The sequence below is a fragment of the Melitaea cinxia genome, chromosome 29 (genome assembly GCF_905220565.1).
Source record: "Melitaea cinxia chromosome 29, ilMelCinx1.1, whole genome shotgun sequence".
NCBI lineage: Eukaryota > Metazoa > Arthropoda > Insecta > Lepidoptera > Nymphalidae > Melitaea > Melitaea cinxia.
Genome location: NC_059422.1, coordinates 139,747 through 160,461, shown reverse-complemented (window position 1 = coordinate 160,461; position 20,715 = coordinate 139,747). Strand labels below are relative to the sequence as shown.

General features: G+C 35.4%; 3 protein-coding genes across 3 annotated transcripts in view; 1 reads left to right on the top strand and 2 right to left on the bottom strand.

Annotated features, from left to right (window-relative positions):
• The window catches only part of LOC123667953 (ITG-like peptide), a 30,386-nt gene extending 25,155 nt beyond the window's left edge, over nucleotides 1-5,231 (bottom strand). The window contains exon 1 of the mRNA XM_045601781.1: nucleotides 5,196-5,231. The gene's annotated coding sequence lies outside the window, so the exon portion shown is untranslated. The remainder of the gene's footprint in view (nucleotides 1-5,195) is intronic.
• A 7,976-nt stretch (nucleotides 5,232-13,207) lies between these two features.
• LOC123667683 lies at nucleotides 13,208-14,672 on the bottom strand. The gene is made up of 2 exons (XM_045601524.1): nucleotides 14,619-14,672; nucleotides 13,208-13,636 (listed from the first exon to the last, which is right to left on the bottom strand). Exons 1-2 carry the CDS (start codon nucleotides 14,670-14,672, stop codon nucleotides 13,208-13,210), a joined length of 483 nt encoding a protein of 160 aa, XP_045457480.1.
• A 3,702-nt stretch (nucleotides 14,673-18,374) lies between these two features.
• On the top strand, nucleotides 18,375-18,892 carry LOC123667965. Its single transcript, XM_045601793.1, has one exon. It carries the CDS (start codon nucleotides 18,387-18,389, stop codon nucleotides 18,819-18,821), a length of 435 nt encoding a protein of 144 aa, XP_045457749.1. The 5' UTR covers nucleotides 18,375-18,386; the 3' UTR covers nucleotides 18,822-18,892.
• Nucleotides 18,893-20,715: the final 1,823 nt, after the last annotated feature.

The window sequence follows — 20,715 nt, the reverse complement described above, 5'->3', positions numbered from 1 at the left end:
CAATGACCGACACAGGCTATATTACAACTTAAGGAAGAGTAGCGGCCAAGATCGTATGATATCAAGCGGGTGAAGCTAAATCGTTTAGCTAGTTTTCAATAATCTTATTTGTAGTTACTAGTGGTCGCTCAGAAATTCGACCATAATTAAAAATTTAAATTAAAGAAAACAAAAAAAAAAAATAAGGAACCTTTTTGTAAATGTTTCAATTCGACTACAGACTTTGACAATCAACAAAAGAGTATAATATGCATGTGTGTATCAAACACAAAGAAGCGTGTGTAATTTTTTTTTTTTTTTTTTACTATTAGTATTCTGCACTATTTCTCTATATGAACTATAAGGGGTTCAAAGTTTATGCTTCACGTATTAATATATAGATAATACTGTAAAGAAATTGAAAGCGTCACAAAATGGCCGCACGATAAAAAGGTACTCCGAGAATCATTTCTGTAACTTACAAAGGCGTTCGCAGCTTTGTGATTCGTAAGTGAATGAAATTATTCATAAAGTGGGGAGCTCAATTTGCATTGAAAGCGACTCTGTGTTCATTAAATTATCTTAAAATAACATTTGAAGTTTCAATGTTTATCTATTACAAAATGAGTGTTTTCTTTTGATACCACCGACCTGCTTTGCCCTCTCTACGGAATCTACACTCCGAGTTGGTGGTATCTTGACTTGGGCTATAATTAATTGATTAGAAACAAATATAATTCTGATTTGTAAAATGATGATTTAAAACTCAACTCACTGAGGTAGGGCACAGCAGGAATTTCCTGCTCAAAATATGGAGCAGCCCTACTGGGGTAGTACCTCGACCTTACAGAAGATCACAGCTAAATAATACTGTTTTCAAGCAGTATTGTGTTCCTGTTGGTGAGTAAGGTGACCAGAGCTCCTGGGGGGATTGGGGATTGGGTCGGCAACGCATTTGCGATGTTTCTGGTGTTGCAGGCGTCTATAAGCTACGGTAATCGCTTACCATCAGGTGAGCCGTACGCTTGTTTACCAACCTAGTGACATAAAAAAAAGTGCTCTTGAAGTCTATTTGAACTAAGCAATTTTTTATTGTTAGTCAACTTCAAATAATTCTCAAGGTTCTCAATTCGACTGTATTTTTTGTGTGTTACTACTTTTTAATGGGTGTAACGACTTTGATTATTCTTTTTTCAAATGAAAGTTGGTGCTTGTTGTTGTCCCATTTTAAATTTTATCGAGATTATTTTGGGTTATGTCGAAAAATGTGTATTCAATTGATTATTTTTTTCGACTACTTACGTTGTAATAATTACTGTTGTAAATTATAGATGTTTTTATTTGGGAACAAGCACCTGTAAAGCAATGATTGATCGATTGATTGGTTTAATTGCTTTTGTTGTGCCAGATACCTGTTATGATTATGGCTTCGCACGGGTATTTAATGGTTTTAGTGAAAGAAGGGGCGCGGCGTGGAGTTGGTCGAATTGCTATAATATTATTAATATTATTAATAATATTATTTCGCGCGTTTTTTATTTGCCATTACTCCTTAGATATCCGTTTAAATTATATGCTGTAATTAATTTGAAATACAAATTCTTTTGAAAAAATTTAAAATAATTGTGTTTGCTCACAAACGAAAAAAAAACCGACTTCAATTTCATCGACGAGTAATACAACGTAGATCAACGAAAAAATAGTCAAGTAACTACGCGTTCTCAAAGATAACTCAAAAAGTAGTTATCAGATCTTGATAAAATTTATATGTGACCACAAGATAAATATCAGCTTTCGATTAAATTAAAAATTATCAAAACTTGTACACCCAGTAAAAAGTTATTGCAGATTTTCGAGAGTTTCCCTCGATTTCTCTAAGATCCCTTCATCAGATCCTGGTTTCCTTATCACGATACCAAACTAGGGATATCCCCTTTCCAACAAAAAAGAATCGGTATATCCAGTAGAAAGTTATGCGGTATAATACAACGTAGGTCGACGAAAAAAGCGTCAAGTAAAAACACATTATTAGATATAACTCGAAAATTTGTTGTTAGATCTCAAATAAATTTAAATGGGACCAATTGACACACACCACCTTTCGATTAAAAAAAGTTGTCAAAATCGGTCCACCCGGTCAAAAGTTCTGATGTAACATACATTTAAAAAAAAATACAGTCGAATTGAGAACCGCCTCCTTTTTTGGAAGTCGGTTAAAAATTGTGAGAAACTCAGTAGATATTCTTTAAAAAAATATATACGTTATTACAAATTTAATCATGTCTTGCATTAGGTACAGCGCCACCAAACCCACACATTATTTCGAACCAAATATGTTGTGACCTGCCCAGCGTGGTGACTATGGGCAAAACACACGAGTTCACGTTATTTTTGGCGTAAACTTGTGGAGGCCTATGTCCAGCAGTGGACTGTATAGGCTGCAATGAATGAATGAATGTTGTGACATATAATCTTTTTACTTTTTATCTTTTTACTTTAAATTTATTAACTGGCAATTGTAAAAACAACCGCTCTGGTGGTGGTGCGTGTAGGGGCGAACAACACCGACGGTGTGCGGACTTGCAGTATGTTTGATTCCCGCTCGGGGCAGATATTTGTATTTTTACCAATATTTATTTTCGTTTTGTTTGTCTGATTTGTGGGGTCTTCCCACCGTGCCTTGGAGAGCACGTAAAGCTGTCGGTCCCGGTTGTTATCATAGCCATCTGATAGCAGCGTCACTCATAGTACGGAATATTAATTAGAATTAAGCTCTGATACCTCTCCTATATGGGGTAAGAGGCGTACCCGGCAGTGGGATATTACAGGCAGAAGCGTACTTCTCCAACCCGGAGAAAATCAAATTGTAAATATCTGTATTTAAATAGGCTTCAAAAGTACATTTGAAAAATTTATTTTACAAATATCTAAGATTTTATTTTTGTGTTACCCACACATTAGGAATTCTAAACATTTTTGAATATCATATCAAAAATTGACCGCTCCAGCGGGGTTCGAACCCGCGTCTCCGACTGACCGTGTCGGCGCTCTAGCCAATCAAGCTATGGAACGATGTACATCGATGTACGATGTGATATTCAAAAATGATCATTTTACAAATTTAAATTTTAATGATTTTAAAAATGAAAGCAACATAACTAAAGGAATATAGATTCTACAGGCAAAAATAGGCAAGAAACGCCGCAGTTACTCTTTTGAAATTAACAATTAAACTGTGTTTTTATATAACATTAGCAATATCTTGCTTGAAATACAGCGTCACTAAGTCCTCACATCATTGTTATCTATGTAATCCTGCACCGAATATGCTTTATCTATGAATTTATTTTTAATACAAACTTTAAATTTATATGTTAAGACAGTTGCAACATCGTTTGTGGGATGTTATTATACATGCAAATATCATAACCCAGAAAAGAAGCGTTATTTAGCGCAGTGGAAAAGTTGTAGATAAACTACTGGTAAGTCTCCGATAGTTTATAAATGGCTTATACACAAGATGAGGTGCAACTTGTAGCTTAAAACAGCATTTCACATAGCTAATATATAAATGTAAAAAATAAATCATATCAAATATGTTTATCTATTGGATACGGTTATATATCAGATAGCTATCTAAAGCTTTATGAGAAATCATTTATTGATCTCTCTCTCTCTGAAACTCGTGATAGAAAATATTTTACTTAAAACACTATTCAAAGTCAATTTTTATCTAGCTGACCACGCAAATGTTGTTTTGCCTTTTTATTAACCCCCTTAATAACCCCCCCTCCCTTATAATTTAGGAGTATGAAAAATAGATGTTGGCCGATTCTCAGACCTACCCGACATGCACACAAAATTTCATAAAAATCGGAGGAGTATTGTAACTAACATTGTGACACGAGAATTTTATATGTAAGATTATCATATGAGCTCAATCGCTTAAAATCAACTCAAATTTTAAAAAAAATCTAACTACAGTAGACTTCACAAGTGCCTATCATCAATCATAATCATGATTTCTAAAAATATCGACAATATGTTGCAAAAATATCGCCACTAAAATATTGTATTACTCTTTAAATTCATTATTAACTCGTAAATATGTATAATATTGTAAAACTTCGAAATAAATGTTCTATAAAAATTAATCGCTTAAGAAAACGTATTTGACGTGTTATTTTTGTGAAATTTTAAAAATATATACTTTAGTTTTAATCACAGCATTTCAAGTCCAACATCAACAATTACTGATATTAACATATTCATCGTAAAAATTATAAGGAATATAAATAATTCATTATCTAAATTACGTTCTTACGTTGTGCAGTCCTTATGGGTCTCCCCACCATGCCTCGGAGAGCACGTCAAGATTTCGTCCCGGTTGTTATCATGTACACCAGATAGCGATCGTTACTCATACTAGGGAATATATCCGCCAGCACGCATTAGAGCAGCGAGATGGATTAAGCTCTGATCCTTCGACACGGGGAAAGAGGCCTATGCCCAACTGTGGGATACTACAGTCTGAAGCTTAAATTACGTTTAATTAAAAAATCTTTCGTGAACATTTTAGATCGAAAATCCCTTAGTTCCTAGTAAATTTAATTTAAATGATTAACTTATGCTGTCAGCATTCTTGCCATAACTCCACTCGGACATGATTTGCACCAAAACTGTAAATATTTAGTTCTTAAGTTGTGAATTGTAAATACGTATAGTGTTTAATAAAAAAAAACCTTAAATACATTTAGATCAAAAGAAATAGATGGTTAATTTAGTCGCTCTTTTAAAATTAATTCATTACAATGGAATCAACAAACCTAATCACCCCTTTCATAATTTCAATGAAGTAAAAGCAAGTAGGAATTAAAAATCAAAATAAAAAAATAAATCTTAGTTAAGTTGGCTTCAAAAGCACTTTTTAATCCTCATTTTACAAATTAAAATTATAATTGTCTTGATTAATTAATTATACTTAAAAAATATTTTATAAACTGATTATGATAAATAATTCAAATGATTGAAATAGATATAACAACTTTAAAATTACCAATTACAGAATATTTCTAGTTCCAAATAAATTTATCAAGTATTTTGAAGTTCTTTTGAAGAAAGCTAAAAACTCAACATTAACTGTTTTTAAATATGTATCTATAAATTGAATGTTTGATACAATTTTGAAAGTGTGTGTATGTTTATGTAGGTCTTACCTGTGCGACGTGCGTTCTGTGCGGGAACCGGGTTTGAACTGGGGATCTATATCTCGGTACTCAGTGCGCATGGGTGGCAAGGGGTGGCTCCATAAGGGCGGTTTTAAAGTTGCGACTTTGGTAGTTTCGTGTGTGGAAACTTACGACAGTTTTGTCCAAACCTCTTTAAAAAAATGTATGAATGGTAGGTAACACAGGGTCAATAGAAACCAAAAAGTTTTATTTTTAGAATTTTTGTCTGTCTTTACCTTTGTGATCGCATAACAAAAAAAAAAAAAAAATGAAATTTAATAGGGTTTCTGAAGTCTGAGGCTGTGTGGTTACAGCAGTATCTTTGCTATAGCCACCTTTTTCTTACCGTAAGTGTCGTAAGAGGTGACTAAGGGATAGCACAGGTCCACTACCACTTTGGAACTTATAAAGCTGATCGATGGAGGGATAACCATCCAACTGCTGGCTTTGAAATACACAGGCCAAAGACGGGCAGCAGTCTCTTAGGTGCGACAAAGCCATCCCTGCGGTTACCAACCCAGCGTCGTGACTATGAGCAACACACGTGAGTTTATGCCATTGTTGGCGCGAACTTGTGGAGGCCTATGTCTAGCAGTAGGCTGCAATAGGCTGAAATGATGATGATGGTGAAATGATGAATAAATTCTATAGGATTATCTTCAGATGGCCATCGCAACATTTGAGATGTTCAAAGTCGTTCAAAGTGGTTCGTCATTTTCATTCATTTATTTAAATTCACCTGGAGTGATTAGGTCATACACTCATACATAAATGTATTAGCTATTAAGGTTAAAACTGTATGTAATATAACAACAACAAAATACTAATAATACAACGTCATCATCATCATTACAGCCTATACAGTCCACTGCTGGACATAGGCCTCCACAAGTTTACGCCAAAAATAGCGTGAACTCATGTGTGTTGCCCATAGTCACCACGCTGGGCAGGCGGGTTGGTGACCGCAGTACTGGCTTTGTCGTACCGAAGACGCTGCTGCCCGTCTTCGGCCTGTGTATTTCAAAACCAGCAGTTGGATGGTTATCCCGCCACCGGTCGGCTTTTTAAGTTCCAAGGTGGTAGTGGAACTGTGTTATCCCTTAGTCGCCTCTTACGACACCCACGGGAAGAGAGGGGGTGGCTATATTCTTGAGTACCGTAGCCACACGGTACACAATACAATGAGCCATGATTATTTTTCCAACTTCTAAAGTTTACCTTTGACTGAACTAGAGCGCTGCAGATTATATACTGCTCAAAATCTGGAAGATAGGAAGTCCATCGACCTTGCATAATTCATAGCTAATAACTGCTTCCAAATATTGTTTTGTTCGTCTGTGACTAAGGATGACTTATGCTCCTGGAGGGATTGGGGGTAGGCAAAGCGCTTGCGATGCTTCTGATAGTGCAGGCATCTATAAGCTACGGTAATCGCTTATGATTATCGATCAGGTGAGCCATATGCTTGTTTTCCGACCTATTATTATAAAAAACCTACTTACAAAAGTCTCAATGAAAAGCGTTCCATGTGAACGCGACCGCGCCACCCCCTAGAACAAACAAGTTGAACGCAATTTCCGCCAGTTGAACTTAAAACTGGTACAAATGTTAGTTATTTCGTTTAAATTTCAATTGTTATTGGAACTGCAGATCGAGTTGCAATTATTCTTTTGATACAAATTTATTTAAAATTTAAAATCTCATTTCATCTGAGATACGTTTTCAAAAATAATTGTTTTTTCAAATATAGTTCTTTGTTTTACTAGATGAATGATTTTATCCAATATTTTGCTGACTAATCTTTTCGTTGTAGCGTGTTATTAAAAAGCCTATCTAGATTAATTATTTAACTTTTTGTTTTCTAATGTTTACGCGAATTTTACTCATTTAATATTAACTTTTTTTTATTTAACTTTTATTTAACTTTTTATTAAAAAATATAGGCTTATTAAGTCCTGATATAAGCAAACTAGGAAGATACAAGCGGGACGTTAAGCAAATGCTTAAATATATGCCTACCTAAAATGATTTTTCGTTTCGTTTACACTAAATTTAGTTTTTTTTTTATCCATTTTTTATCCATTTTTTTTTGTTTATTTAAAAAAAACCATGTTTCACGCAATGTATAGTGCTGTTGTATGTCCTCCCGTGACCATGGTTGCTGTAAAGTATCCGAAACGTCGGGAATCAAAAGTTAACAATAAACCGCGATAAAATCCGAAAAAAGTGTTTTATTAAATATTTAACTTTTTATTAAAAAATATAGGCTTATTAAGTCCTGATATAAGCAAACTAGGAAGATACAAGCGGGACGTTAAGCAAATGCTTAAATATATGCCTACCTAAAATGATTTTTCGTTTCGTTTACACTAAATTTAGTTTTTTTTTATCCATTTTTTATCCATTTTTTTTTTGTTTATTTAAAAAAAACCATGTTTCACGCAATGTATAGTGCTGTTGTATGTATTAGTCAATAGTGGAAACTTTATTGATTTCAGTTATTTTAATTAGTCATAATATAATAATGTAATATAAAATTGTATGTTTCCCAAATAAAAATAAAAATAAAATAAAATAAACAATTCTTCCGCTTTTTTATACTGATTTGATGAGCTCGTTGGCGCAGTGAGCAGTGACACTGCTTTTTGCTCTGGGGCTGTATTTGAATCCCGCCCCAAGTTTAGGTGTAATATAGGTGTAGACATTAATATATGTATATTTATCGAAAAAGAATTGACACACAGTACGATGTCACATGTGTGTGTTGCTCATAGTCACCACGCTGGGCGGCGGGTTGGTGACCGCAGGGCTGGCTTAGTCGCACCGAAGACATGAGTTCACGCATTTTTGGCGCCAACTTGTGGAGGCCTATGTCCAGCAGTGGGCTGCAATAGGCTGGAATGATGATGATGATGATGAGAATGTCACAATGTACCCAATCATTAAGTAAGCAACATCACTTGAAAGTCGTAGATCTTCTGTAAGGTCGAGATACTTCCCCAGTCGGGCTGCTCCGTATTTGGTCAGGCTATTTTCTGGTCTACCTCAATGAAATCTTCAATGTACTACAAACAACGGGGAGTCAGGACGCTAGGGGATGCTATGAGGCTAGTTGCTTTGATTTGATTAGCTTTGTTTACTGCTACAGGATTGTTGGTTCGATCTCCACCCTACTGGATGTATTACATGTATTTTTTATGTGTTATTTATATGTTTTATCGCAACAAAAATATGCAGCTATATCAGCCGTCTGTTACCTATAACACAAGCATGAAGTTGCTTATCTTAAGAAAAGACGATCGCGTGTGTAAAGTAAAATCGACACATCGACAAGTAATACAACGTAGGTAGACGAAAAAATAGTCAAGTAAATACGCGTTATAACCCCAAAAGTAGTTGTTAGATCTGATATAAATTGCAACTGCACGCTTAATATATTTTAGCTATTTCCATAGTGTTATATCTTACGGCCTGTTACTGTGGGGGTAATGCTGCAGATATTGAGACTATATTTATCTTGCAAAAAAGGGCTATTCGCGGCATTTACGATCTTGGAGCTCGAGTCTCCCTACGGGATGTTTTCCAAAAGGTGGACATATTAACGATCGCGTCGCAGTATATTTATAACAATATTATGTATATCCACCAAAATATTCATTGTTTGAAATAAATAGTAATAATCGCATTGTAAACACGAGACGGAATAACAAAATTGTAACTCCAAGTTTCCGACTGCGCAAAGTAAACGTTTCCTTTCTGGGTCATGGTATTCGCATGTATAATAAAATACCACAAACGATTTTGGAATTGTCTCAACATAAATTTAAAGTTTTTATTAAAAAAAAATTAATAGATAAAGCTTATTACTCGGTGCAGGATTACATAGTTGATAAAGATGTGTGGACTTAGTGACGCTGTACTTCATGCAACATGTTTCTAATTTTGCACTAAAATACAGTTTATATATTATTTTCAAAAGAGTAACTACTGAGTTTCTTGCCGATTCTTCTCTGCAGAATCTACATTCCGAATCGATGGTAGCTTCACTTTTACAAAAATAATAATTAATTTTTAAAGTTTTAATTTGTAAAATGACGATTCGAAAATGCTCTTGGAGCCTTTTTGAATAAAGCTATTTTTGATTTTGATTTTTGATTGAAATTTGACCAAACGACAGTCACCACCTTTCGCTTAAATTTTTTTTTATCGAAATCGCTCCACCCAGTCAAAAGTTCTAAAGTAACTATACATAACAAAAAAAAATACACTCGAATTGTGAACCTTCTCCTTTTTTGGAAGGCAGTTAAAAAAGAAATTGTTTCTACCATTCCTCGTATAAATATTTTCAAGTATTTTTTTTAAGAAATTGTTACTTTAATTTTTTTTAGCTTATTTTGATCTCAAAAAGTGTTATTCGTTCTAAAATTGTGAATCGCGGAGCGGTCCAGCTTATTACTAGAGTCTAGGTCACCGCGGGTAGTAAACTGTATCAATAAAATGATACATCGCTCATAAGACGGTATATCGAAGTAGGGTGACCAAGACTTCTATACAGTAATAGAAATATAATAATTTATTTTTTATATGTTTATTGTTATATTATTAGAATGTGGGATTTACTTTGTTTTGCCTTTTTGATGACTCTGTTTTGTTTTAAAATCTCCTCTACCCCAAGGTTGTCTGGAAGAAATCGCTTACCTAGCGATAAGACTTGAAGACAAAAGTCTTCGAGCAATACGTCCTGCCTGTATTAACATACGGAGCCGAGACGTGGACACTGACGAAGGGACGTGGCACGTCCTCCGGCCCGTTGGACCGACGATCTACGTAAAATTGCCGGTGTAGGCTGGATGAGGATTGCGGAAGACCGGGATGTGTGGCGCGAACTTGGGGAGGCCTATGTCCAGCAGTGGACTGCAATAGGCTGAGCTGAATGAGCATTAAGCCTTTGTGTATATTATTATTTTGTAAGTTTTTATTTTTTAAGATACCTATGCACTTTAACTCTAATGCACAATAAAGTATATTTCTTCTTCTTCTGCTGCTAATTTCTATTAAGCAAAGACGTTGTATACTTTATATTATTTATTTTTAATTTATAAGAGTAGGTATCATTCTTAAGATTATATATATTTTAGTGTATTTGTAATTTTATTTCAATAAAACTGACTGAATTTTTCTTCTTAGAAGCCAGCCATAAATCTTATCACACGTCAAGGTAGTCCACGAAGTACGACATTGTATGACAAAGGGTGGGGAGGGATATATTTTTTCGTAAAATGGAAATAAAAATAATGTCGAAACTGTTGAAATTCCTGTGACGTACTTTATACGTATAGCGACTTCAAACAGTCAACTTAAGTTAGTCAATTATTAGAAATAACTAAAAAAGCACTCTTCAGACATCGATCAAATTTAAACGGGACAAGCAACAGCTTTTGATTAAAAAAAGAATCATCAACATCTGTACGGTTAGTAAAAAGTTCTGAAAAAATACATCGTCGAATGGATAACCTCCTTTTTTAAGTCGGTTAATATAACAAATAAAAGCGAATCCTATTTCCAATATCCCGAAATTTCTCATAGTATGGTTTTCGTAATGATGAATGGGCCCTCCCGCCACCCCCTTCCTATTGACGTCACTCATCCGCCATGTTTGTTCACGGACCAACGCCTCATCGATACAACGCTGAATTCTATTATTACATATTAATATGGCGTTTTATTGACCTTAAGAGATAATATTATATGTATATCTATATCTATACATATATATATGTTAATCTAAAATACAATGTAGCTATATACCCGTCGGCTGTTACCTATACCACAAGCATTAAGTTGCTTTTTTATTAGCATTAAGCATTATTAACTTTAAGAACAGACGACCGTGTGTGTATTGTGTGGATATTTATTTACTAGCTGACCCCGCAAACGTTGTTTTGCCATATATCTTCGACTAGCCCGTTGGCGCAGTTTGTAGTGACCCTGCTTTCTGCTCCGAGGGTTGTGGGTTCGATTCCCACCCCGAGTCTGGGTGTAATATAAATATTTATTTATATATTTATATATGTATTATCTATAAGTATGTTTATCGAAAAAAAAAATATGTAGCTATCTGACTGTATTTTTTTTTTTATGTATGTTACATCAGAACTTTTGCCCGTGTGGACCGATTTCGACAAATTTTCTTTTAATTGAAAGGTGGTGTGTGCCAATTGGTCCCATTTAAATTTATTTGAGATCTAACAACTACTTTTCGAGTTATATCTAATAATGCGTTTTTACTTGACGCTTTTTTCGTCGACCTACGTTGTATTATACCGCATAACTTTCTACTGGATGTACCGATTTTGATAATTCTTTTTTTGTTGGAAAGGAAATATCCCAAGTTTAGTACCATGATAAGGATACCAGGATCTGATAATGGGATCCTAGAGAAATCGAGGAAAACTCTTGAAAATCCGCAATAACTTTTTATTAGGTGTACCGATTTTGATAATTCTTTTTTTGTTGGAAAGAAGATATTCTTAGTTTAATACCATGATAAGGAAACCAGGATTTAATGATGGGAACCCAGAGAAATGGAGGGAACTTCTTGAAAATCCGCAATAACTTTTTATTAGGTGTACCGATTTTAATGATTTTTAATTTAATCGAAAGCCGATGTTTATCATGTGGTCACATTTAAATTTCATCGAGATCTGATAACTTCTTTTTGAGTAATCTTTGATAATGCGTTGTTACTTGACTATTTTTTCGTCGATCTACGTTGTATTACTCGTCGATGTAATTGAAGTCGGTTTTTTTGTCGTTTGCGAGCAAACACATTTATTCTTTAGGGTTAAACATTACGTAAACAGCTAAAGTCATGTCAGCGTTCATTTTTATACCATGGGCCTTATATTGTTTCTTAAGGAGAAAATTCTATGACTTGTGTTGTGTTACGTATAACTCCGGTCCCCGAAACATGATTTATAACATACAAATTTAAATATGTTTAACATATACAAACGAAGGGAAGGACAGTGGAGTGGAAGCAGGATCACCCGTGACGGCGCTAAGGCTCAAGCCATTTCTATTAGCGTTGAGTGTAAAACATTTATTTATTTAGGCGTATTTGTATTCAATTTAGAATATGTACTTGAAGATAATAATGTAAATATCTTGTAAGTGAGTCAATAAAAGTCGTAAATAACAATAACAACTTATAATTTATTAAACAACCATTTCGAATTGAATATTGAATTCAGACATTTTCAGATTGATTAAAATTATAGGAGCCGACAGTTCCATGTACTAAGTAAACAGTAAATGATGCGATTTTAATGTCACAATCGTGTCATAAAGGCATTTTAGTGGTCGATAAATGACATAACTATTATCTTTACAGGTTTTATACAATTCTGTAACGCTTGAGCTTAATTCTGTTGATATTTAAATTGTTTAATAAGTCTTAGGTTTAACAAAGTTTCATTAAAATTAAATTGTTTTATTATAATATACAATTTTGTAGCTAAAAGTCCTTGAAAATATGATCTTGTGTACTGGTCCATGGTAGTACTAGAAATATAGCTCTCAAAATATATTCCCATTGTTGTCATGGCTGTAAAAATAAGGTGTAAATGATAAAAACTATCAAATTAGAGTCGAGATCAAAAATGTTTATAATATACTAATTGAACTGACACGCGCGTCCTGTTTGTCATCTGTTTTCTAAAATTTCACAATATTTATGCGTCATTTAGATTTTTTTAATCTTTAAGCTTTTAGAAAATATTTTAAACCGTTACATTAAACAATTTTTATAAAAAAAAATTAGAACTATTTCAAGTTTTAAGCTTAGCTACAAGTATTTTCGCGACAGACAATTATTAGATTTGATGGCTAATTATTTTATTTTAATACTAAACCAATTTTGACCATGTTGGACAGTATACAGGACCATACGTCAGAACATACCCTACTTATAGCACGAGAGATTTCCAAACTCAACAGGATTAAATAAGCAGGTGAAGCAGGGCCTGGACGACGCATACAACCAGCTGGAGAAGACCTGGTAGCAGAGCACCCCCAATACCGACCAGTACATCATCTGTGAGATCAGTGATGGCTGCAACAAGGCTGGTGAGGAGGCCTTGGACGCTGGTGAGTCCGGACGCTGGGGTTTTTGGGTTCGCGCCAATTGCATATTCAGGTAGAGATCTTAAGAAGTTCACAATAGCCAAAGCTTGGGAGTAGAGTTTTAGTAGAGACGTTTCAAGAGCTGATAAGTCCACTGGGATGAGGCAGCTGATGGCTGGTGGGAGGGAGTCGAAGATCGAGAGAAGGGATAGAAGTAGGTTGTACACGTTGTTCAGAAGGGGCAGAAGTATGTTCACGAGCGGGTAAACTGCTGGCAGCTGCACGTGGGACGCTGACACCGAACCCTGAAAAGATATTTTTACAAATTGTAATCATTTTTAAGGTTAAGAAAAGTGTACCTTAAATAAGAAATTTGTTTGAATATAACCCGAAATCTTTCTATTCCTTTAATGGTTGATAAATCAACAATTTGATTGTTGCTTTACAAGCAAAGACTCTCAAAAGGATTATGTGTTTGTAGTCTAAAGACACATGACAGAAACACAAATTCCCAGACCAGGACAAATATCTTTATCTAGACAAACACTTGTCATTTATGCTTGCACACTTGATCAATAACTGCGAGACATGCACCAGTATCCTTTAATTTTTTTTTTTTTTTATATTTTACTATTAATATAATTACTGTATGATTACAATTACTGTACTATTACTATTACCATGCATCACTATTATTTTAGTTTTTTTTTAATATGACCAGCGGAAAAACAACTATATTAACGTACTAGCGACCCGCCCCGGCTTCGCACAGGTGCAATGCTTATACTAAATATACTACAGAATGTCTTTATTTCTAGTGTAAAGCTAGCTTATAGCATGGTTATTAACATAATAACAACAACATTCAAATATGCGTCGTTAGATTACACGTTGTTACAGAATGCGTTGAAGAAATAAAGGTTCACTGCTCGTTTTCGGTAGGTGATAGCATTATAATATGTAGCCTATATGTTGACCCGACTTCTTAATAATATTCGTGTAAAATTTGAAGTAAATCCATGCGGTACTTTTTGAGTTTATCCCGGACATACATACAAACAGACAAACAGACAAAAATTCTAAAAACTGTATTTTTGGCTTCGGTATCGATTGTAGATTACACTCCAAGTATTCTTATAAAAAATATTCAATGTACAGTTTTGACTTTCCTACCATTTTATTATATATATAGATCACTATTACCCTTTTTTGAAAAAAAGGTGTTTTTATCTATATTTTTTAGTCAAATAAACCCTATATATTCAATAGAAAAGTTCACCAACTCACCGCTAGTGCGCAAACAGCCACAACAACCAGAGCGCACGTGAAACCCTTCGACATTTTAATATATTCAACACAAACCCACTAAACCTTCACTAAACGTATATAACTATATACAATAGTGTTATGTACCACTGTTATATATTAACATATTGCGATACGCCTGTTGCCGCGTCTTATCGAACGGTTGAACTAAAATTACCTAATTATGACAAAATTGATTATTTGTCCGTGAAATTAAATTGTAATATTGTTTTTATGAAATTATATAATAAGTGATCTGTTATGTAACTACGACTGACGCCGCGTTGACGCAACGGCGCAAGTTTGTGGCTGTTGCGCTGGCAATTGCGGGTTCGATCCCCGCACATAACATATTTGTATTGGCCATATAGATGTTTGCCGTGGTCTGGATGTTTGTGCAGTCCTTGTGGGACTCCCCGCCGTCCCTCGGGGAGTACGTTAAGCCGTCGGTCCCGGTTGTTATCGTGTACACCTGATAGCAATCGTTACTCGTAGTACGAAGTATATCGACAAACCCGCATTGGAGCAGCGTGGTAGATTAAGTTCTGATCCTTCTCCTACATGTGAAAAGAGGCATATGCCCAGCAATGGGATATTACAGGCCTATGCGTATGTAATATACTAGTTAGTCTCCTTGACTTTGCGTACTTAAAAGTAGGTTTATAAATTAGTTGTAAGTTTCTGTTTAAATTATTTTTGTTGTCTTTCTTGAAATAAGTATATAAAAAATAATCAATGGTCTCCAGTAGGATTTACGTCAGCAACGGGGGTCCGAAAACACAACATAAAAACACAAAAGCTCCTGGGGGAATTGGGAATCGACAGCACGCTTGCGATGCTTCTGGTGTTGCAGAAGTCTATATGCCACGGTAATCGCTTACCGTCAGGTGAGCCATACGCTTGTTTGCCGATCTAGTTATATACAAAAAAAAAAACGAAAACCTAGACTAAGAAAAACCTCTGTATAGCATTTACAAAGGATTCCATGCCAAAATACGTCCTATATATCACCAACATTGTTACTAATTATCCCATGGCTGTTTCTTATTGGCAGACCTAATTTTTCATCATCATCATAATTACAGCCTATACAGTCCACTGCTGGACATAGGCCTCCACAAGTTTACGCCAAAAATAACGTGAACTCATGTGTTTTGCCCATAGTCACCACGCTGGGCAGGCGGGTTGGTGACCGCAGTACTGGCTTTGTTGCACCGAAGACGCTGCTGCCCGTCTTCGGCCTGTGTATTTCAAAACCAGCAGTTGGATGGTTATCCCGTCACTGGTCGGCTTTTTAAGTGCCAAGGTGGACCTAATTTTTATTGTATTTTATTTTTACTATTTAGAACAATCACTACAACATTAATTTAAAAACACGTTAAAATTACATTGTCTACCAATTACGCTTCGTAAGCAAACATTCTTACTATATTTTGAAAATTCAGCTGTTTTAGACTGGATTTGAATTGTCGTACATGGTTTGCATATTTAATAATATTATTTTACATCGAACGAAATTAGATAATTTTCTATAATTTCTGAATGAACGAAATAATGAAACGGATGTTAAACGTTCCACGACCATGCAAAGACCTCTCTTCCATGTGAAAAAAGGATTAGAGCTTAATCTATGTTCCTTTGCGGTGGCAGGTAATTACCCTACATTGCACAACAATTGCTGTCGAGTGTCTTTGATAACATTTGGGACGACAGCTTTACGTTATCTTCGAGTCACGTTGAGGAGGCCCACAAAGACATAACCCTACCACAAACAAATATTTGTACAAATACAAATGCTTGACCCGAACGGAAATACAGCCCAAAGTTGCCATTACTAACTCGCACTCCATTTTTTTTATATATAACTAGGTCAGCAAACAAGCGTACGGCTCACCTGATGGTAAGCGATTACCGTAGCTTATAGACACCTGCAACACCAGAAGCATCGCAAGCGCGTTGCCAACCCTATACCCAAATCACCCAGAGGCCCTGGTCACCTTACTTACCAACAGGAACACAAAACTTCTTGAAAACAGTATTATTTAGCTGTGATCTTCTGTAAGGTCGAGGTACCAGTCGGGCTGCTCCATATTTTGAGGAGAAAATTTTCTCTGTACCCTACCTGAGTTCATTGTTTTTCGGCAGTAAAAACAAAATATTGTCAGTAATAATTACAAAAACCATTATCCAAATTAAACCAATGATAACACTTTACAAAATATTGGAAGTGACATAACCAGAGATAAATACAATTTAACATTTTTTTTTATTAACAAATAACTTACACAAGTGTCAGATAACACTCGTTTATATAAAATGTGCTTGTATTTAGACAAATCACCGCAGTGTTTGACAAATAGCTGTCTGATATTATTTGAATAATAATATTATATCGAAATGAGAGTCCATATTGTGTTGGCCGTTGCTTTGTTTTGTTTGGTTAGTATATTTTTTAATTATTTATAACTTTCTGAACTCTGAAGTAAGTTAAAGCCAAATAATTGTTTTCTGTTATTCAAGCTTTAAATTTTATGAAATTAATAATTGTATTCCTGATAGTATAAAGAGAATACTTGTACTGTCAACAAGTTTTGTTCGAAGAACACATGCTCATCAATAAATCAGGATTAAGAACTCCACTTGTCTGTATTTCTAGCCTGTATGTTCCAGTGTATCAAGACAAATAAAAACTAAATCAGTACACTCGTCGAGTCGAAGTTCAAGTCCACTGCGGACGTAGGCCTACCCCAATGTTCGCAATTCCATCAGGTCCATTACCTTCTGAATCCAGTGCTTCCCGCTGTCTTCTATAGACACGCAGTGCCAAGCACGTTGTCTATGGCTAGAAACCCCTAATCATTACAGCCTATACAGTCCACTGCTGGACATAGGCCTCCACAAGTTTACGCCAAAAATAACGTGAACTCATGTGTTTTGCCCATAGTCACCACGCTGGGCAGGCGGGTTGGTGACCGCAGGGCTGGCTTTGTCGCACCGAAGACGCTGCTGCCCGTCTTCGGCCTGTGTATTAGAAACCCCTAATATTAGGCACTAAAACATCCCGCCCCCTAGCCCTGGCGGCCCCGCATTTCCTGAATACATGAACATTTACTAAAATGCAATTGGGGAGCGTGATAGATTACGAAAATTATTCGAAAACGGGATTTTTACCATGTTTTTAATTATTTTCGCTTTGCCGAGCTCGATATTTCGACATTGACTTCGAATGTCTTGATTACGAGAGTCTCAAGTCGTCGTCGTCAAGCGAAAATAAATAATTAATAATTTTCGAAATACAAGTAACCATGTTAATCTAAAATCGTGATAGATTAAGTTCAAAAAATTTATACAATCATAATTATGAGGAATGATCAAGAGTTTGTCTATTTATAAAAAGATCCCAGTATAATGATGGAAAATTCTTAAATTAGATGTACCAAATAGGATTAGTGCTACTGCTTGGGTTACTCTCGAACCGCCGAAGAAGTTCGAAAAAACTTTCGAAGCGTATAGCTTGAACATTAATTAAAACTATGTTTGCTTTTTAACCGACTTCCAAAAAAAGAGGAGGTTCTCAATTCGATTGTATTTTTTATGTATGTAAGTTCAGAACTTTTCACCGGGTGGACCGATTTCGATAAAAAAAAATTAATCGAAAGGCGTTGCGCGTAATTCGGTCCCATTTCAATTTATTTAATGAAAATAAAATAACACAATTTAATTTATTTCCAGGTAAACACTAGTCAAGCTATGATCCCCGCCTACTCAGTGTCAGCACTGCGGCTGGCCTTTGACGAAATATCCACGGTCTTACCTGTCGCCAACCAGCTCGCCTGCCTCTTGATACCCTTCCTGATAAACCTCATCAATAACCTGAACAATCTCTCCAACATTGTACAGAACCTGACGCCAGCTCTACTGCCATACTTCGGGTGTACCTTGCCACTCCTGTATGCGACCCTGACTGACCTGGCATCAGTTCTATTTCTGTATATAAGTGTCCTGATATCCCTGTTCAGGTCAAATGTCCTGGCAGCTCCAGGTCTCCTGTTAGGGCTCGTGTCTCAAGTCCTAAATCTAGTGTTGGGTCTGTTGACTGGTCTCACAGATGGCACCGGTCTGTTATCTGGTCTGATTAAGTTAATAACGAATGTTGTTGTTGAGTTGGAGAAGTTATTGTTGTAATTGGTTGTATTGTATTTAAGAATAAATTGTTATTATATAATTATTTTTTCTTTTGCATAATTTTTTTCCTTGGAATTTTTTGAGGGAGTTGAATTTGCTTGAATTAATTTCAAATATTTAAGTGGCTTTTTGTTAATACCATTAAAAATGAATTTTTGATCTTTTAATGTATATTATTTTCGAATATAATACAAAAATAATAAATAATTGATCATCAGTAAGTTTGTATTAAGCTGTTACTTTGTAAGGACTAGTATTCCTCTCTACCAAGAGAATTAATTTCACTTAAATATATACGTACGCCTACGTGTAAAAACTTAATTTTGCACATTTTTTTTTTTAATGTCACTAGGTCGGCAAACAAGCGTACGGCTCACCTGATGGTAAGCGATTACCGTAGCTTATAGACACCTGCAACACCAGAAGCATCGCAAGCGCGTTGCCGACCCAATCCCCAATCCACCCAGGAGCTCTGGTCACCTTACTCACCAACAGGAACACAATATTGCTTGAAAACAGTATTATTTAGCTGTGATCTTCTGTAAGGTCGAGGTACTTCCCCAGTCGGGCTGCTCCATATTTTGAGCAGGGAATTCCTGCTGTGCCCTACCTCAGTTAAATTGGTCAGTAAGTAGATTATTTGTATGTACTAAAGTTTCTAAAGTAATTTCCATTACATTATTTAATTTTTTATATAATTTTATTTTTATTTGGATAACATAAAATTTTATAGTACATTATTTTATTATAACTAGCTGTGCCCGCGACTTCGTCCGCGGAGAATTTAACAAAAAAGTTATTGTTCAGTTCGCAGAGTTATAAAATAACTCAATTTCTAGAATAAAAGTGACTGCTTATTACATTAGCTATCTGCCAGTGAAATTCCCCTCAAAACGGGTCTATCCGTTTCAGAGATTACCCGGAGCAAACAGACAGACCGACAAAAATTGTAAAAAATGTTATTTTGGTTCCGTGTATACATCCATATACATTTAGTAAAAGGCGGTTATTTTAATATTACAAAGGGAGTAAGGTCGGCATCGCACTTGCGATGTAATCGCTTACCATCAGGTGAGCCATACGCTTGTTTGCTGACATAGTTGTATAAGCTTCAGCCTGTAATATCCCACGGCATAGGCCTCTTTCCCCATGTATGAGAAGGATCAGCTTAATCTACGACGCTGTTCCAATGTGAGTTCGCGGATATATTCCCTACTATAAGTAACGATCGCTATCAGGTGTACATGATAACAACCGGGACCCACGTTTTAACGTACTCTCCGAGGTACGGTGGGGAGGCCCAAAAGGACTAACAACCAGACCGGAAATAAATATTTGTATAAACAAAAATATCCACTCCGAGCGGGAATCGAACCCGCGGCCGTCGGTGTTTAGGCGCCGCCGACACAGAACATGCACCGTTACACCAGATCGGTCGTCTAAGTTGGACTTAAATCTATTAAAAATGAAAATTTAGTTTATAAAAAATAATTGTGTTTGCTCGCAAACGAAAAAAAAACCCGACTTCAATTATATCGACGAGTAATACAACGTAGATCGACGAAAAAATAGTCAAGTAAATACGCGTTATCAAAGATTACTCAAACAGTAGTTATCAGATCTCAATAAAATTTAAAAGTGTCCACATAATAAACATCAGCTTTCGATTAAATTAAAAATTATCAAAATCGTTACATCCAGTAAAAAGTTATGCGGATTTTCGAGAGTTTCCCTCGATTTCTCTGGGATTCCATCATCAGATCCTGGTTTCCTTATCATGGTACAACTATAGATATCTTCTTTCTAACAAAAAAAGAATTATCAAAATCGGTACATCCAGTAAAAAGTTATGCGGTATAATACAACGTAGGTCGACGAAAAAAGCGTTGAGTAA